At 41.6% G+C, this 18476-nt stretch overlaps 2 protein-coding genes across 21 annotated transcripts; both read left to right on the forward strand.

Annotated features, from left to right (window-relative positions):
• The first annotated feature begins 1411 nt into the window (after positions 1–1411).
• On the forward strand, positions 1412–1926 carry LOC117902573 (vitelline membrane protein Vm32E). Its single transcript, XM_034814033.1, has one exon. It carries the CDS (start codon positions 1454–1456, stop codon positions 1796–1798), a length of 345 nt encoding a protein of 114 aa, XP_034669924.1. The 5' UTR covers positions 1412–1453; the 3' UTR covers positions 1799–1926.
• Positions 1927–2120: 194 nt separating this feature from the next.
• On the forward strand, positions 2121–17926 carry LOC117902568 (voltage-dependent L-type calcium channel subunit beta-2). 20 transcript variants are annotated; one of them, XM_034814027.1, is made up of 10 exons: positions 2121–2628; positions 7254–7370; positions 7433–7654; positions 7717–7810; positions 10069–10556; positions 10618–10785; positions 10849–10963; positions 11454–11726; positions 13918–14350; positions 14510–17926. In XM_034814027.1, exons 1-10 carry the CDS (start codon positions 2554–2556, stop codon positions 14967–14969), a joined length of 2445 nt encoding a protein of 814 aa, XP_034669918.1. In that variant the 5' UTR covers positions 2121–2553; the 3' UTR covers positions 14970–17926. The 20 variants fall into 20 exon arrangements, 17 of the variants coding, with proteins under 17 accessions (XP_034669918.1, XP_034669907.1, XP_034669920.1 ...); XM_034814016.1 differs by lacking the exon at positions 14510–17926 and adding an exon at positions 8742–8777 and having other exon boundaries at positions 2122–2628; positions 7717–7831; positions 13918–14500; XM_034814026.1 differs by lacking the exon at positions 2121–2628 and adding an exon at positions 5167–6307 and having other exon boundaries at positions 7717–7831; positions 10057–10556.
• The last annotated feature ends 550 nt before the right edge of the window (positions 17927–18476 follow it).

Raw genomic sequence — 18476 nt, forward strand, 5'->3', positions numbered from 1 at the left:
AATTACGTGCATACTAATATTATTGGGTGCACATTAAAATACAGTTCGATTTTCGGGCCATAAGATAGCTGCCGTTTCGATGCTAATGATCAGAGAAGACTGATTGGAAAACTTTAAATGTATAATTGATATGAATCTCCATTGTTAGTTCATGAAGCTCATCAAAAATAATAGTTTCTGGAATTCTGGAATATAATAAATATTATTTCTGCAACTTTTTCTGTGCCTCAGAAATGTGAATTCAAATTTGAAGCCCACTCTCCATAGTTATTGGACAATTCCTCGATTTTTTAGAACAATTCCTTGTTTTAAGTTTGTTCCAAGAAAACTGTAATTGTTGCATTTGCATAGTATCCGCAGACATTTGGATTTGGATGCTCGATTTATGCACTGCACAACAAAATTTATGATTGCCTCGGCAGGGTCAATTCGAATTTCGATAATAACTGAAGGCAGGTCAAACGCAAAGTTATGACAGCTACTCGACATAAATTCACGAAATATTTCCATATTTTGGAAGCGACTAAGAATTGCAGTAAACGGAAACCTGCTTAGAAGAACGATTTGGGTCTCTAACTTAATTGTACGATATACAAAGTAAACAATACTTTGTATGCATGTACACATAGTAACATTATCGTTATCTATGGTGCAGCTTAACCTTTCATTTAAATTATTGCAACTTGATCTTCACAAATTATTGCGATCCATTTTGAATTTTGCGCCCATGAAACTTAAAATAGTATTTTTGTAGAGTACGGTTACATCTTTTTTGGTATATGTTGCCAATTTCGTAAATGCGAAGATGCAGCGTAACTTTGTTGGAAGATGTAGAGCGCTAGATGGCGCTTTCCTGTAGATCGATTGTAAATATAATAGTCGAAGAAATCGAAGTATCGAAATTTGAAATGAAAAGTTGATAACTTGTTTCTCTTACCAGCAATTGCTTTTAAAGACAAATTAAATAGATTTTGCAATATCCATTAGTCTGTCTATGCATATTCTGTGATCAGTATGTTTGTGAACGGCTTTTGTATCTTATATTAACTCAAGATGTCTTCAAAATGATAAATTGAAAATCAATTTCTCAACACGTGCGAACTTTAGGTCACAGCAAAACTTAAAGCCCTTAGGCAGCGACTCAGAACAATGCATTAAATGACCAATTAACACTTTTTCAATCATCTGCACACAGCAATAAAAAGTTTGGCTGGCAACTGTCTAGAATTGAGTTAAATCTCCGTTCCCAGTGCACTCACCCAACAAAATTCCAGCCCTTTTAGACACCCACAATCTGACGTTGCTTTGCAGTTTTTTCTTCGATTAAATTGCAAACTGATAAACTGATAAATTGCAGGAAAACTGCAGACTTGCAGTTTGCCAAAAGCCCAAAAAGCCCTATAAAGAGTGGAGCTTGGGGAGAGCCAAGTATCAGTTGAAAGACCAGAACCAAATGTACACCATGAAGACCGTTGCTTTCCTCGTTGTCGTGATCGCGGCCTTTGCCTGCGCCTCCTGCTCCAGCTCCTATGGCGCCCCAGCTGCATCCTCGGTGCCAGCGCCACCGTGCCCCAAGAACTATCTGTTCAGCTGCCAGCCCAACCTGGTGCCCGCACCTTGTGCCCAGCAGGCGCCGGCCGCCTACGGATCGGCAGGAGCCTACACCGAGCAGGTGCCCTCCTACATTGGATTCGCACCCTACCAGCAGATGCAGCAGTACCACCAGAGGATCGGCAACGCGGCGCTGATCGATGAGCTGCGCAGCCTGGGCCAGGGCATCCAGGGCCAGCAGTACTAAGGCGGAGGCGAGGCACAGACCATTCTTGAGATACTTTTTCATCGTACGCGTAGTTTTAGTAGCTTAGAAAATGTTTACGATTAGATCTGCATCAACTCTACATATAAACATATCTCCTGCATCGATAAGACATTTGTTTCCCTTTCCAACATTCTCCCCATTCTCAGCTCTCTCTCTCTCTCTCTGATCCGATCCGATCCCCGATTTGTGCGGCTCTCTCGCGGTGGTTTTTGTCAATGGATGCGGTGCGGGTGCCAAAAAATATTGTCAGTCGAAATTGTTGTCTTCTCTGTGGTCGGTCTCGGTCTCGTTTCGCTCTGCACTGTTCTATATATCGAAGTGGACCCCATACACATATATAGACCAGACATTCATTACGATAGTCTGTGCATATTTCCAGCCATTTGTTGCCATTGCGCGGATGGTGTGGCAAGTGCTTCTCAATCGTTGCCATGTGTCCGGCTCTGGCCACGGGCCCAGCATGACCCAATTCTTTCAGCGTCTTTGTGTGTGTCTTGGCCATTTAACGACTGCCATTAAGGCACTTGGCCCATAACGCCTGAGTGTTTGTTTATATTGCCGCGCGACCGCAGAGCGATTCCAAAAATGATTGCATAATTTATTTGGGGACAACTCACAATTGGCGCGCGTCGCGGTACATGAAAAGTGACCCCCACTTGTCCCAGTGTCCAATTCGGATTGTTATTCGATAGTGATTTTGTGTCTGTGTGTTTGTGTGAGTGATTGCAGCAGCCATGAAGAAACTGCATCTGGGGGCCAAACACAAGGCCAAGTCCTACAAGCCTTTTCGGAATAATAAAAACCGTCGGGTAAGATAATGAATGATCCGAAGATCAGGTTGTTGATGGGAAAACCTATTAACTTTCTGGACCCCCATGTACCACCCCACCAGCCGTCTATGGCTGTGTCTTTGGCTCGGCCCTGCCCCCGGGCCTGGGCGGAATTTGTATATTTTTATCCACTCGATCGCTCGCTCACCGCTCGCCCAGCTTTTCGCTGTTCACGGCGACTCATTCACTATGTGTATAAATACAGTGCATATAATACAGTGCGTTTCATAAATGGAAAGCATAGAAATGTAGGAAATCCAAGGAAACGAAAAGTATGTGAAATAATTGTTAGTTGTCGAAAAACGAAAAATAAATATTTGATGTTGCCCATGGTCTGAGGATAAATTCCGCAACCGAAAGTGTCTTACAGATTTTTCAATTAATTGGTCTTGTTACTGCATTATATTTTTGTCGCGCACTGTATAAATACGTATTCTCGGCCGTCTGTTCTCTTCAGCTCCCATGCCCCACACAAATCATTTAAGGGGGGGTTTAGAGAGTCGATCTCTTCTCTCAGCTCTTACTCATCGACGGAATCCTCCTGCCCGGCATTGTCGTGATTGTCCGTAATGTTGATACTTTTTCTGGCACTTGTAAACAATTTCTACGGATCTTTGGGTTTTCCCTTGATTTATTTGTTGTTTATATGGCCTTTCGCGATATACAAGAAGTATTTTATGTGGAATTTGCATTCTAATGGGAGGATTACGATTGCAGACCACATAAATCAATGTGATCTGAGAGTAATCTGAAATAATTATTTTCAGATATTAAGCGAAGAATAAATGTGTTCAATAATGCTTGTAATTTAAGTAATATCCTAATTCCTAAGTGGTGCTCTAAAGAAAATACATTGTAGGTAATATCAATAACTCTTCTCCATGCACTCAATATAGTACTTAAATACATAAATATTCATAGCACGAATCCAAATCGAAAGCCCTGACCCACCTTTAAATGCTGTCGTCAAGCTGCGGCTGACATCCGCGGTCAACGACAGTGATGGGGAAGTAAATTTGCTGACCATGAATACTCGCATATTTGCTGGGGCCGAGCAATAATATAATTGCACTGGAAGCGCAGTGCGGAACATTGACCCCCACCCGCAGCACGAACAACAACAAAAGAAGACCACAAAGAGGGGAAGGAATGTCAAAGAGGGAAGAAGGGTAGGGTATCGATGGCAACCAAAGTTCATTAGTAGTTTTGGGCACGGCTTCAAACTTTGTGTCGTTCGATTGGACTTTTGGGCAATCAGTAAAAGGTAAACAAAGAATCGACCCGAACACTCCCATCTCCCAAAAATTCCATGGGGAACTACGAGTGTGCGGATGGGGGCCCTCCAATGTTTATGCCTTTGAAAAAGTGTAAAGGCGAAATTCACATACGACCCCCGACCTTCTCTACAAACCTCATGCTTTGTCGAAAGGGAAGAGAATCCGCGAAAGAGTGCTCAGATAACAGAAAAAGTCCACGCATGTCCAATGCAGCAGTGGAGAATTGCAACGGCGCATGCGTCCTCTCTCCCTCATTAACTTGTCAAACTCTCACTCTCTCCGCTGGTCTGGAAATAATTTTACGCTCTCGCTCTACCTCTCTCTTCCTGTAATTTGGCGTATGGAAATGGAAAGCGGAATGTTTACGTTAAAGGGGCACAGTGGGACGGCAAGATTAGTTAATCTGCAGTAATTAGCATTCATTTAAATATTAAAATGTTGTATCCAACATTTTCAAAAACAAATTTATGGAATTGATACTTTCAACTTATCTCGAGTAATGTGAAATTCGCTTTTAATAATTACTAAAGATCAAAACCATTAATAAATCATATTAAAATGACGTAGACAGCATCTATCACACAACTTGTATTAAAATAGTTACATTACATTACATTAAATTCAACGATTTTTAGCAATATTCTCAAAGGTTGTGCCAAAACTTTACCCATTGCTGAAGGCTGTGCCATCAATTTCACGCTCATTAAAACCCTGTGCATTGTACGTAACGGTATGTGTACCACTTATTCGCGTACAGAGATGTAAATTCATATGCATGTATGTATGTAACTGTGTCCAACAGCTGTAACCCTTTAAGGGGTTTGATGCCAGCGGCTGAATGGCGACGGGGCTGGCTGCCAACAGGTGGACTCCGCTCCCCCGTGTCAGACCTACCCCCGACTGTCACACAATATGCGGGCGCTATTGATTTTCCCGACTTGACACGACACTGACCAGCGATGACAGCGCGCGCTCATTTCGTTACAATTTTGTTGCTGGAATAAGTAGTTGGTAAACCAAAAAAAATAACTCCGTGCGCACAGTGGCACGAAATCGCGGAGAGTGCTCTTGAAAACGAATTTGTTTACATGGCGTGTGGCGGCAGCGTGGAAGAGGCAGATTTACGCACTGGAAGAGAGCGAGAAAACTCTACACAAAATTCATTTCCCGTGGCGGAAAAACCATTTTCCACATACAGAAACGATTCAGTTTGCGTGCGGAGTAGTATCGAGTGAATGTCGAGGGCGAATTTCGAATCGAGATTAATGTGGATGTGAATGGAGTGAAATTTGTTTAAAAGGACTGACGAAATCGGTAAAGGAAAAAAGTGATAAAAATCTGATAAAGCATAGAACCGGGAATCGCAGTGAATCGAAGTTATAGAGAAGAAAAACACGGCCACGCTTAACTGAAATCATTTTTCGCGACCTCTCCACCAGTAACCTCTGCCACCCCGACAGCCCGCCTGCTCGCCAGCCCGACACTGTTTTCCAGTTCGTTTTGTGCATATACTAGAAAAAGTGATGTGAGCAGAGAGTCGCGACTCGACTCGACTCGATTCGACTGACATAAATTCCTATTTTTAAACTGGCAGAGAAAAGCGAAAAGCGTCGATACGGAATCAATTTGCCAGACGCTCCAAAATTGCCCCCAACAATAACCAAACAAAGGGAAAAGCAAAGGCAAAAGCAGCAGCAGCAGCAGCCGAAAAAGGAATTCCTTTCCAGTAAAGATTCAGCATTTACAGTTGGTGTACCCCATTTACTCTCGCCTCCCTCCCTCTCTTAAAAGCACGCACAGTCGCTGTCAGTGTGCGTGTCGGTGTCGTTGTTGGTGACGGTGTCGGTGACGTTGTCGGTGTTTTTGTACAAGTGTCAGTGTCGGACTCGGCCGGATCTGATGAATATTATTGTTAATCCATCATTGCCAATGTTAATGCAACAAACCCAAAACTAAACTGTGAAACAATAAGTGGAATTAAAACCTTTTGCTAGAATATTTGTATATTTACAACCCGAAACTCTGACAACTGCCAGTCGGAGTTTGATTCGGAGTGTCGCTTTGCCTTGGAATCAATCGCCTAATCATTGCCAGCAGCGTCAACGTTCTGCAATCCATCATCATCATCATTATCATCGGAACATCTGCGGTCATTTGCCAGCTGTGGCATTCGCAGGGGAACGCTGTCGCTTTCGCACCCTGTCGTCGACAATATCATCAAGATATCTTCATTCGAAGAAGACTACAGGGCTGACAGGCCCATGGTGCAGCGTGCATCATCCTCGGATGCTCCCTCCGTTCAGGGTGGCCAACATCGAGAGTCTCGATTTGGCCTTGGATACACGTCTTACCAAAGTGGATACAACAAACTATTCACACAGGTGCAAAAATACTTTTAAATATATATTATTGGAAGCTTTTTCTATGTAATTACGAAGAATAAGGAGTTCCATTATTATTGACTATTCCATTAACAATATTCCCCTCTTCTTATACGAAATTTTCAATGTGGGTTTCATGTAGAGAAATTAATGAGTTTTCTAAGATAAACTTGTTGTAGGGTGGGACAACAAAGTGAAAAAGTGTACAGAATTGCGGATTTCAGAGTCAAGAACTATGGAAGAGTAATGAACATTCCAAAAGTCCAGATATTGAAGAAAGTTCCTCTATAAGGTCTATGATATGGACCATTTATAGGTCATCATAAATACTCGTATGTTCCCTATCATCCCTGTCCCTAAATTAAAGGGAATTTATATTGAATAATATTTACCATAATAGGATTCATAGCACAAGCGATGCATTGCTGAATGATAAACCAGGAAACTCTTCCCCAAAGAGTGTCGAACATTTATAAAAGGGTTGTTTATGATAACCTATTATGGAATTCTTGAATTTAAAGAATTTTATCCACTCTTCAACTCCGCTTAACTCATACAAATTCCATTTGTCAACTGCCAAACAAATTTTCAATTTGATTTAATATTCCCAATCCAATTATAATTATGCAATTTTATTTATTCAATCTGAATTTGACTCAACTTAAATTCAATTATGTATTCCATTCAATAAAGGCATAACAGCGGTATTTATCTATAATACAAACAGCAACTGTTGCTTGTTTGCTTTTATGAAAAAAGAAGACATAAAATCAACTATTGTTTGTTGCATTCCTTAGTCCCTTTTTGCCTGAGCTGCTGCTGGCATGGGGCCAATTAAATTTGTTTGGGTTTTTAGATGGCTGAGCAAATGAATTTTCCATCAGTTTTTTGTCCATGTAACCCGGCTAATTTGTATGCTGACCTGGTTTACTTTTGATTTGTACAGGGTTCTGCCGACTCGAACTACTCACAACCGTCATCCGATCTGTCGCTAGACGAGGAAAAGGAATCGCTTCGGCGAGAAAAGGAACGTCAGGCCTTAAGCCAGTTGGAAAAAGCGAGGGTGAGTACCTGCGTTAATCCCCTAAAGAGCCTTATACTTACACTCTTACCTTATTTAAATAGAGCAAACCAGTGGCGTTCGCTGTGCGAACCAACGTAGCATACGATGGCGCTATCGACGACGATTCGCCCGTACAGGGTGGCGCCGTTTCATTCGAGATCAGGGAGTTCCTGCACATCAAAGAGAAGTATGACAATAACTGGTGGATCGGACGGTTGGTCCGAGAAGGCAGTGATGTGGGCTTCATACCCAGCCCCGCTAAGCTAGACAACATTCGTATGCAGGTTGGTTTGCCTAAAAACCATTGACCAATGTTGGAAATCTAATCCTTCGAATCTTTTGACAGAACCAAACCAGACCCTCAAGACTGTATGGCACAAAGGGCTCGTCGAGCGGCAATTTGGGCGCGGGAGGCCAAGCAGGTGCGGAGCCATCACGAGGTAGCACACCCCCCACACCTGGTATGACACACATTTCATTCTCCTGATTTCTTTTGGGCGAGGTTTAATTTCGTATCTATTTGTCGAATCGAATTAATTTCAATCTAATTTATTTTCGCTGTCTTCTATGTAATGTTTACTTTTGTATATCGTCGTCGTCGTCATCGTCGTCTTCCCCAAAATACGATATTTCCATATATAGAAAAGGTCTCTCTACCGAACTTCTCCCACTAGCTCTCTATCTATGTATCTCTATACGATCTCTAAACTGCATCTGAATAGGTACCGCAGACGGATGCAGATGCCCGACCAACTCGATCTGTATTCAGACTCGAACATGATGTCCGACCAATGTCCATTGTAATTGGAAGAGAAAACTGTTTATAATTTTCATTTTGAAGCGAACCGAATTCGAAATCAATCCACAAATGGGCCATGCAAAATTCCCGTAATTTCGTACATTTTGTGTTTCATCAGTTATATATCATGCGACATTCATAAAGTGCAATTGCAATTTGTATGCTTATTGAGTTCACCGGTAAATCCGCTGCTAAATCGACCCCCCAAAACCCCAAAACAGTTATGCAAATTGTCTGTCCTAGAACCCGCATGCAAACACCGAAGCCGAAGCCTTCTACGGATCGGTGTAGACCGCCTCTTTCTCCTCCACACACCACAAAGTCCGAACACAAGTATTCAGCTTTCAATCCGTAGAGACCACCAGAAACACGTTCCCCGTTTGTTGACCCCCTTTTAAATGCTCCTTTTTTTCATGGACTGCTTGTGTATTAGCTATGGCAATAGCCATAACCAAACAGAACACTATTAAATGCACTTAACTCTCTCTTGTCTAACACTTAAAAACAAAAAACAATGAACCAATTAACTACCAACTAACAACCACGTTAAAACACCAACAACGCGACCAAAGATCCCTACAGTACAACACCACGAAAGAAAAAAACAGGTTTGTCCTTTGTCTCTCATCAGATATTCAGCAAAATCATTTCAAACGCAGAATCTCTTGCTAGACACCTACTTAAAAATGTACGTGAGTTTCAGGATATAAAACAGTGGCAGGATAAAACCAACATAAATTAATGAAAATCCCCAAAGAAATTGCCAATTCCATGAAAAGAAAATGTTGCTAAATTTCAGATTTTGAAACCACAAAATATCTACGATTCGTATTCTAGATATTCCTTTCATATATTTGTCATATTAATTAAATAATTAATTAATAATTCCAATAGTGTCCTCGACAATAACTGAATTTAGAGAATAATTAGCTCGATTTTCTCAACGGAAATGATAGAGTTGGAGTTTCATTCATTCACTTTTGACGAATATCTCCCAAGAAAATCTCCCTGTGCTAAATTCAGCGAAGTTTAAGCAGCGAATCAGAAGTACTCTATTAATATTCCACAATAAATAACCCACCCCTTAACTAATTAAAATGTTTGGAGTCGCAAAACCTCATTGAGTCGACTCTCTAATGCATACACCAATCATTTGTATAAATTGTTAACCAAATATCAAATTTTAATGTTTGATTAGGAACACGTCTTATATCACTGAAACACACTGTAGCTCTTCTTGTATCAGTCCCACGCTTTATGTAATCGAATCATAAACAAAAAACCTAAAAACTGAAGAAAAAAAAAGAAAACAAAAATGTATCAAATAGAACCTGTATCTTGAGAAGTTTCCAAATTAGTTATAGAGTTATAGAAAGATATTCGTACTATATAGAGCACTTCATACTCGTCGTATAGCCTTAAGATATGCATACATATATTTTAGGAAGAAACCTCACCCTCGAGTTGACATTACAACAGCATTCAACGGTGCGTAGAACGGTTCCAGAACAATTCAAAATCAAGTTCAAAATTCAAATTCCAAAAACCCAATCAAATCTGCAATAGTCTGACACAATTTCCTGGCACAAAACACCACCCACCCACCGACACAGACACAAAGACACACTAAACTGATCAATCACAATCACAAACCAGAGGAAATTGCTCTGATAACAAAACTGAAACACCAAACAAACAAAAAAATGTAAATACTAACCACACAGAGAAAAACACGTGTCTTAAGTACTTGTATTTATGATGAAATACTATAATTGGCCTAGCAATTCGTACTGATCGATCGTACTGGCTCATACAAATCACAAGCTCGCTCATTCGTTGCCATTATCTCTTTTCGTCCGACCTGTTTGCCATGATACTAACGATCAGGTGACGAATCAGATTCCATGGGACCAGGACGTCATGGGAAGACACCACTGGCAACGCCGCCGAACAAGGAGAAGCGCAAGCCGTTCTTCAAGAAACAGGAAACCGCCAGCCCGTACGATGTGGTGCCATCGATGCGTCCCGTCGTCCTAGTGGGTCCAAGCCTTAAGGGTTACGAAGTAACCGACATGATGCAGAAGGCGCTCTTCGACTTCCTTAAGCACCGTTTCGAGGGTCGCATCATCATCACCCGCGTGATGGCCGACATTTCCCTGGCGAAGCGCTCCATCTTGAACAATCCATCAAAGCGGGCCATTATGGAGCGATCGAGTAGTCGCTCCGATAATCTTGGCAAGGTGCAGGAGGAGATCGAGCGCATCTTCGAGCTGGCCCGCTCGCTCCAGTTAGTCGTACTCGATTGTGATACAATCAATCATCCGTCACAATTAGCAAAAACTTCATTAGCGCCAACAGTAGTGTACTTAAAGATTAGTAGTAGTAAGGTGAGTGATCTCTTATATGTGCCACATAATCGATCTAATCGATAACTCTATGCTTCGATAGGTTTTACAGCGTTTGATTAAATCACGCGGCAAATCGCAGGCGAAAAACCTCTCCGTTCAAATGGTTGCCGCCGAGAAGTTATCCCAATGTCCACCGGAAATGTTCGATGTAATTCTAGACGAGAACCAACTGGAAGATGCCTGTGAGCACATAGCCGAGTACTTGGAGGTGACGTTTATCACTCGATAATTATCTTAAATATATCTGTAATCGATTGTTGATCCACTGCAGACCTACTGGAAGGCCACACATCCCGATATACGTTCAGAGCCGCCGATAGCCAGACCACTGCCGCAGGAGGCTTCCCCATTGGCGGATGCGGCACGCCTCGGACCGACACCACCAGGTAAAGCCACAGCCAGCCTGCAGCTCGGGCTCATTCTACCGGTCGCATTTCCATACTCATACGCGTATCCCCCTAAACAAAAAAACCTCCACCCCTGCCACACCCAAGCCTGTGAAAGCTGTGAAAATTTTAAAGAAAAAATCGTTTCGAACAAATCAGAATCAAAGATCACACATTGTCTCATCCCGTCCCCGAATATCCGTACGACAATTCAAATAATGAAGATCGGTCCCATTGCACACACATCTATATATACATATGTATATAATATATGACTATACATATGTATATGTATATATTAACCGATTCAGATCAGCAGTAATACAATTTTCATTTGCTTTTCAAACATACTACTCAACACAATTATACAAATACAATTCTAAAATTTGTCTTTCTCAAATTCAAATTCCCATGACTGTACCGATAACCAATCGATTCTCATTCTGGCTCTCTCCTTCTCTCTTTGCGCGGCTTTGCGATTTGCGAGCAGTAGATGGCGAGGAGTTCATCGATGAGCAGGACCCGCGTAGCATGGGTATGGCGAGTGGGGAGCGTGAGGGTAGCCGGGAGCGTGATCGGGATCGTGACAGCAGGGAGAGGGAACGCGATCGGGAGCGGGAACGTGACTACTGGGACAGGGAGTTCAACCGAGATCGCAGCTCGAAGGACAGGGAGAGAGATCTGGAGTGGGAGCGGGAGCGGGCGCGCGAGTGGGAGAGAGAGCGAGAAAGAGATTGGGATAGAGAGTTCGATTGGGACCAAGGTAAATTTCCGTTTATACTGTTTTCCCTTATCATTTCGTTTCGTTTATTTACCCAATAAATAAGTATTATCGTAAAGCCACAAAAACAGCAACAAACACTCTGAGATTGTATCTAGAGATCGCTCAGTTGAGATCTCTCAATAGAAAACCCGTAAATTGTTTAGTTCATCTGTTAGATTGTGTCCCAATTCAAGGCGTTTATGTAGACAGATCCACCCAGTCATGGTGTCAGGTTAAAGTAGCTTCTGGGTACCCCCACCAAAACATTTCACCCTTTCGATTGTATGTAGTTACAGATCATGGCATACATACATATTTGCTGAGCCCGCTTACCAGTCCTTTGTGTACATAAATATAGATATATAGAACATACAAACTACAAATACTCGTACATCGTAAGACTACTCTGAATCCTCAACTTTTTGTTTATTTTTTATTCTTTTGTGCCAACACTTTGCAGCATTCACAGCACGTGACATACCCGGTCCCTTTACAACAATGCTATAAGTTAAATCAAAGAACGAAATTTAAATCGAAATCAAACTGAAATCAAATCAAAATCGAATTACCAAGACCAACAACACAATTGCAACATCAACAGTACAAATCAAAAGACAAATCAAAATCGAAATCGTTATCAAAAAAACCAATTGAAATGGAAAATGCTCCCCACCGACCGTACATCTCCGACGATCTCTACAAGTACAACTCTCTTATCTCTCTGAACTGCCAATACTTCCCAGAGGCTCCACACTCTGACTCTGCAACCGAGGTGTGCACGCACCCAAAAAAAAAAGAAAAACCCATTTCGAAGCACCCAAATTGCCACTAACCATAGCCCGTTAAGACTTCCTCTTTGCTGTTTTGAGTTCTATTAACCACAAGACTAAACTAACCCATGATAACTGACGCACGCAATACTCGTATGTAGTTCTAGATCTTAACTCACCCAAGAACCTCTCTCAGCGCTTCTCTAAAGCATCTGACCATCAATCGAATATCGAATGCCCATTTAATTCTTAATTGTAATTTGTACTCGTTTTTTAGTTACTCCGGGCACTGTGCGCCTCTAAACTGTCACCATGTCCTTCTACTCGTTCCCCACATTCTTCTGGGTGTACTCTTAGATCAGCTCAACTCAACCACAGCTCAGTTATATTATGCGTATATGTGTACTACTCCCTTGACACCTAATGTATATCCTTATGTTTTCGGTTCGTGGTTCACCAATTCAAGTTACAAAACAAATCAAAACCATCCAAGTTGCAATCGTTGTTTAGATCTGGTTTAGTGAGTACCACTGACCCCGAGATGTTCTTTATTTCTTTGGTTTACTTTAATGTTACTCCCAAAACTCCAAATCCCCAACCAGACCCCCCACCTATCCGTATACCAAGCATAACTGATGCCAGGGTTTCAATTTCCTTTGTTGATTTAGTTTCCTTTCATGTACATTGAGACATATACTTGTATATGGATGTCCTGCCATGTCAGAATGTTACAGCATTCCCTAACCAAATTTCTGTTTATATTTATCCTTAACATGTTGAGATTAAAGTTGTTAAGAACATAACGTAACTAGAGCACTAGACAGCCACTTGAACTTTCATACTTCTTATAAAATTTGTCAGAAATAATATGATTTGATTAGACTCGGAGGTAAACATTCACGAAAAGAATAGTGAAAAGTAGTCTTCATTTACATTCACAGCGTTTCGAATTTATACCATGAATAGAATAATAATGATGCAATTTATACTCTTATTGATCATAATTAGGTGTCAGATATTTCAAGTACTTATTTATTTTCATTGAAAACAGAGTCCGAAAATTAAAGATGCACAAAAGTTCAGTTGCTATTGAAAATATAAAATGAAAATCCATAGACAAATGCAGTAAAAACCCTCAAGTCAAAGTATAATGCAATTTTAGTTATAAATTTGTTCCCTTTTGGACCACCCCGAAATAGTTACCCCTTAGCAAATGTTGTTTAAGTAAATCGCACCCTTTTGAGGCCAAAAAGCTAGCACGGAGACTTTGCTACTGGCCTCGGCTTTGGCCTCCTGCCCCTCCGCCTAAAGAACCGTTTGAATGCTTTAGTTTTGGTTATGTTTTTGATTTTTCGTTACACTGAAACCCACAGCCTTACAAGGAAACCATCTAATCGAGTTCTGTGTTGACCATTTTGCAGGAGGAAGCTCGTATCATCACAGTCGGCGGCAGACCACGGCGGGACGCCACCAGGAGCGGGGCGGTGGCGTCGGAGCCGGCGGCTATGAGCGGGAACGCGAACGGGAGCGCTACGAGCGGCGAGAACGAGACCTCATGCACTACGATCTGAACAGTGACGAGCTGCTGGACGAGCGAAACTTTGAGTATCCGGCGATGCGGAGCGGGCCGAGCGGCGCCTCACACCACGGCCACCTGTCGCGTGGTGGGCGGCTGATGGACGACCAGGAGTTCGAGCGGGAGGAGCCACAGATCAGGATGACCAGCTCGCGGTATGGCCCATCGACGAGGATCGACGATCCGCGCGATCTGCCGCGCGGGGCCACCGTTGTCGATCGCGATGAATACAGTCCGCACAGAGGTGGTGGGAGTAGTAGGAGAATGCTGAATGCCATGTAGGAATCGTGGATATAGGGGTGGGATCAGATCGATTCGAGAGCGCCAGGTTTAAAGGAAGCACGCGACAATAGTTTTGATCTTGACATGATACACAAACCACAGCCACAACAACAACCAATCCAACAGCCACAGCCACAGCCACACCCACAGCCCAGACCCAAGCCCAAGCCACTGCCCCTGTCACAAGTACCCTTGAGACCGTTCATTCCACCTCTGACCCACACCTCCCATCCTGGACACCCGCAGGCGCACTCCAGCGGCCAGTGGCTGTCCTCCTCATCCTCCTCCCTCGCCCAGACCTCGTTCAGTCAGCCGAGATCGCGCCGCGAACTCTACCCGCTGCGACACCAGCCCCAGTCCTATCCCCAGGCCCGACCCCACAGCCTCAGCCACACCCATTCCTATGCAGGCCATCACCCGTCATCGTCCCAATACCGATACCCAGTCCAGGAGACCTCCTTTGCCCATCCGCCGAGAGCGGCATCGGGCTCGAGGGTCGATCCATTCAGCAACCCATCCCTGAGCAATGTCGAGGCTGTCACGCATGCCATCCGCAACAAGATCATCTTGGAAGAGGACGAGGAGGATATCCTGAGCACGGATCGGTTCTATTGAAGAGATTTCAGCGCGCTTGAGTCGTCACCCCTTTAGCTCCTTATTTGATTCACACTTGGAGAGCTGCACAGATTCGGGGGGAACCCACTAAACAAGAGAAAGAGCAGTGCCAAAATCACACACAAAATTCAAATCACACTTGTAAATGTTCCATTCGAAGATCAATTTGTTCACACGGATACACAAACACGAAGAGTACTTACATTTAGACGATGAAAAAAGTGAAGTGAAAGTGTAAAAGTAAAGTTAAAAGGAAAAGTAAAAGTAAAATGCGAGAAGCCCAATGCCAAGTGGGGCCTTATGTGTCTTAAATGCTATAGCTAAGTGTAATCAGATTTTATTTAAATAATATGAATTTAAATTATAGAAATGATCTTAGGTCTAAGCCTAAGATTTAAGCAAGTGACAGCAAAAGCCCGTTCAAAAAGGAGGAGGAACATTATCCTGCAGCAATTTAACAAGCATTTGTTGAAAGGGGTTCGCGTCTCGTATTCGTTATGCAATCGATTGACTAAGTACATGAATAAGTGTCAGCTTTAATAATTTAGTGAACGTGTATTAATATCTAAGTCAAGCCATACACACACCAGACACCAAACACCAAACACACACTGACTCTCAGTTTGACTTTAAACCGATTGAAATCTCCTTGATAGTATCAAATCGATGTCTTATCCCCAAATCCTCTATCCAAAATTGGTATTTCTTCCTCTACTTCTTCCGCTACCTTAGTAATGCTACAATACTAGCCTTTAACTATTACTATCAGATACATAGGTGTACTTCCTGTATGGGCTTCTCGAAAGTACTTACGAGTACAGTGGGTATCAAAGCTATAAGACAGATGCAACTGGTAACAAAAATTATATAAATTGTGGCACTTCCCCAAAGTTTTTCTCTCCCTTTTCTAGATATTAGCTGATGGATTCAGCTGTGATGAGCTTTAAAATAAACTTAGAAATTCGCAGATGTAACTGTCTTATGGCTTTGCAGACGCACTGTGCTCTCAGCTAGATTTTGGTTGCTCCTAAGCTATAGCAATATCTTCTTCAATCTAGATACCTTGCCACACACACACCATATCATGCCACACTCACACACAAACACACACACCTGCCAATCAATGTACGCATAGTTCGCACCGATTTGCAATCCTAAAAAGGATCGCTAGCGAACGAGCCTTAACTGGGGCAGCATCATCCAGTAGCGATTGCTGAGCAGGGTGACCCAGTTATAGGTTTAGCGATTTAAACTACCAGTGCCTTAAAAAACCATCAAATCGAGTAACACAATCGAGCATACACCAACACCACAAGGTTTAATACATAAACTCCTCACTCACACACACACAGATTTCCTTACACCATAAACTTTCCTTACTCATCAGTCCCTTCTCACGTCTCACGCCTCCTCCCCACGCTAAAGTCGTATGCGTCAAAATTATTGTTCAAGTAATGTAAGTACACGTAAAATGTTGAAGTAAAATACGTTGATCTGGCCCATTCCGAACGAGCACTCCTTTTACAATTCCAACCACCAAAAACAAAATTTTGTGGACCTAGCGCAAAGCAATGATGAAACGCACTGCATTCAAATCGATCGCCACTTGGATTAACTAAGCACACCCACTCAAAGTCCTATCCTAAAGTCCAAGACTAAGCTGAATCCTCCTCACTGGGGGGAAACCCAGTGCAGACAGAAAAATGGGACAAGGAGACGGAATCAGTGGGGGGTGGAGGGTGGAACGGTGCACTCCTATATGTAGAAGACAGACAGGCCAGGCCATGGCCCAGGGAAGAACAAAAAGCAAACAAATCTAGTACTTTTTTATGTAAGAGACTACACACACAAAGGTGATATAAGTAAAGTTTTTGGAGAGTACATTTGAAACAGCTACTGAAAATGGAAATTGTTTGAAAGGGAAATGCAGAGATGCCGAGACAAAAGGGAACAAGACTTCAAGATCAGAGTCCTCATGTGCAGAATGATGTATGTATTTCCTTGAGAACAGTGCCACCAGTCCAAAGTTGGGATCGTCTTGGTTGGGGGGATTGGTTGGACCAGGCACTGGTGTCGCATTGAATAGAACCGAAATGAAGGGAAACCTACGAGATTAAACTACGATACGCAAGCACTTCTTGTATAAAGTGGCAAACAAAATTGATCTATAAATTAGCTAAACTTAAATCAATGAAATATTACTTTTTAATATTAGTATAAAGTTGAGGACAAAAAACCTAGACACGATCCTCCTCGGCCAGGGAGGAGCGAGCTGGAATACTTAAGATTAAAGAACGCAACTCCATTGCAGACAGTTGCTGATGCGAGTGTGTACTTAAGAATATTGCACATAATTCACAGAACTGGTATTTCAATATAAATATAAAATATATATAAAGAAGATACACGCCCCTATACATAAAGATGAATATACTGATTGATATACTATACATGAATGTGTATGTATGGTCTTACTATAATTAACAAAATTTAAACGAATACGGATACAGAATACAGAAATCAGCCGGCATTTTGTAAGCGAAGCAAACCAAGTAAAAATTTAAATATAAATACAAAACTATAACAAATTGTACCAGATAATGTTCAGTGACATCTGCGAAGCGAACTTTGATGCCGAAACTTTGTCTGATCTCATGGGAAGTTGACTCCTTAACACAAAAATTCTTCTGAAATATACATAGCTTATTGGATAATGGATTGAGCTAAGAAATGTCCCACAGATATTCCCTTAATATTGTAAATTCTTTTGTCTGATCGATCGGCAAAAACAAAGCTCCAAAGATCGCTGCGTTATGAAAATTTTGCAAAACAAAACCAAAACAGGTTTGCTTATAATATAGAGCAATTTTTTTTGTAATAATCAAATCTTATTTCCAGTTAATATAACGAGAACGAAAACCAAAACCAAAATTAAATTTGTTGACACTCTCAAACACACGGCAACACACACACACACTCACACGCAAAGTTTTATAGCGAAAATACTGAACTATAAAGAGAATACGCCTATATAATTCTATTTAGCGGTAATAACTTCTCTACTTTTCAAGCCACTTTAATAAGAAGCAAAAACAATATAATTTTTTGTTAGCTTAAAGAACAAAAATTTAAACTGGAAAAAAGTCACAGAAGATTTAAAGAGGGAAAGGAGAGAAAAGTTTGACTAGAGCACCCCTGAGATTTTCCTATTCAATAATTCTTAGACAAAAACAAAACAAATATTATGATTAACCAAGCGAAAAACCCCACTCCAGTCCACACACACAGACACTCACACACACACAGAACACAAACTAATTGTGCAAATATCAATCCAAATCGAATCCAAATTTATATAAAATATTTTATACATACAAAAACTATACATATTGTAAAAACAAAACAAAAACAAAACAAAACAAAAGAAAAAACAGTAACTAAAACAAATCAACAATTTCCAAAAGTTGTATGTAAATAGTTTATGATATTTAAAATTTGTTATCAAAT

This window comes from Drosophila subobscura, chromosome U, assembly GCF_008121235.1.
Source record: "Drosophila subobscura isolate 14011-0131.10 chromosome U, UCBerk_Dsub_1.0, whole genome shotgun sequence".
NCBI lineage: Eukaryota > Metazoa > Arthropoda > Insecta > Diptera > Drosophilidae > Drosophila > Drosophila subobscura.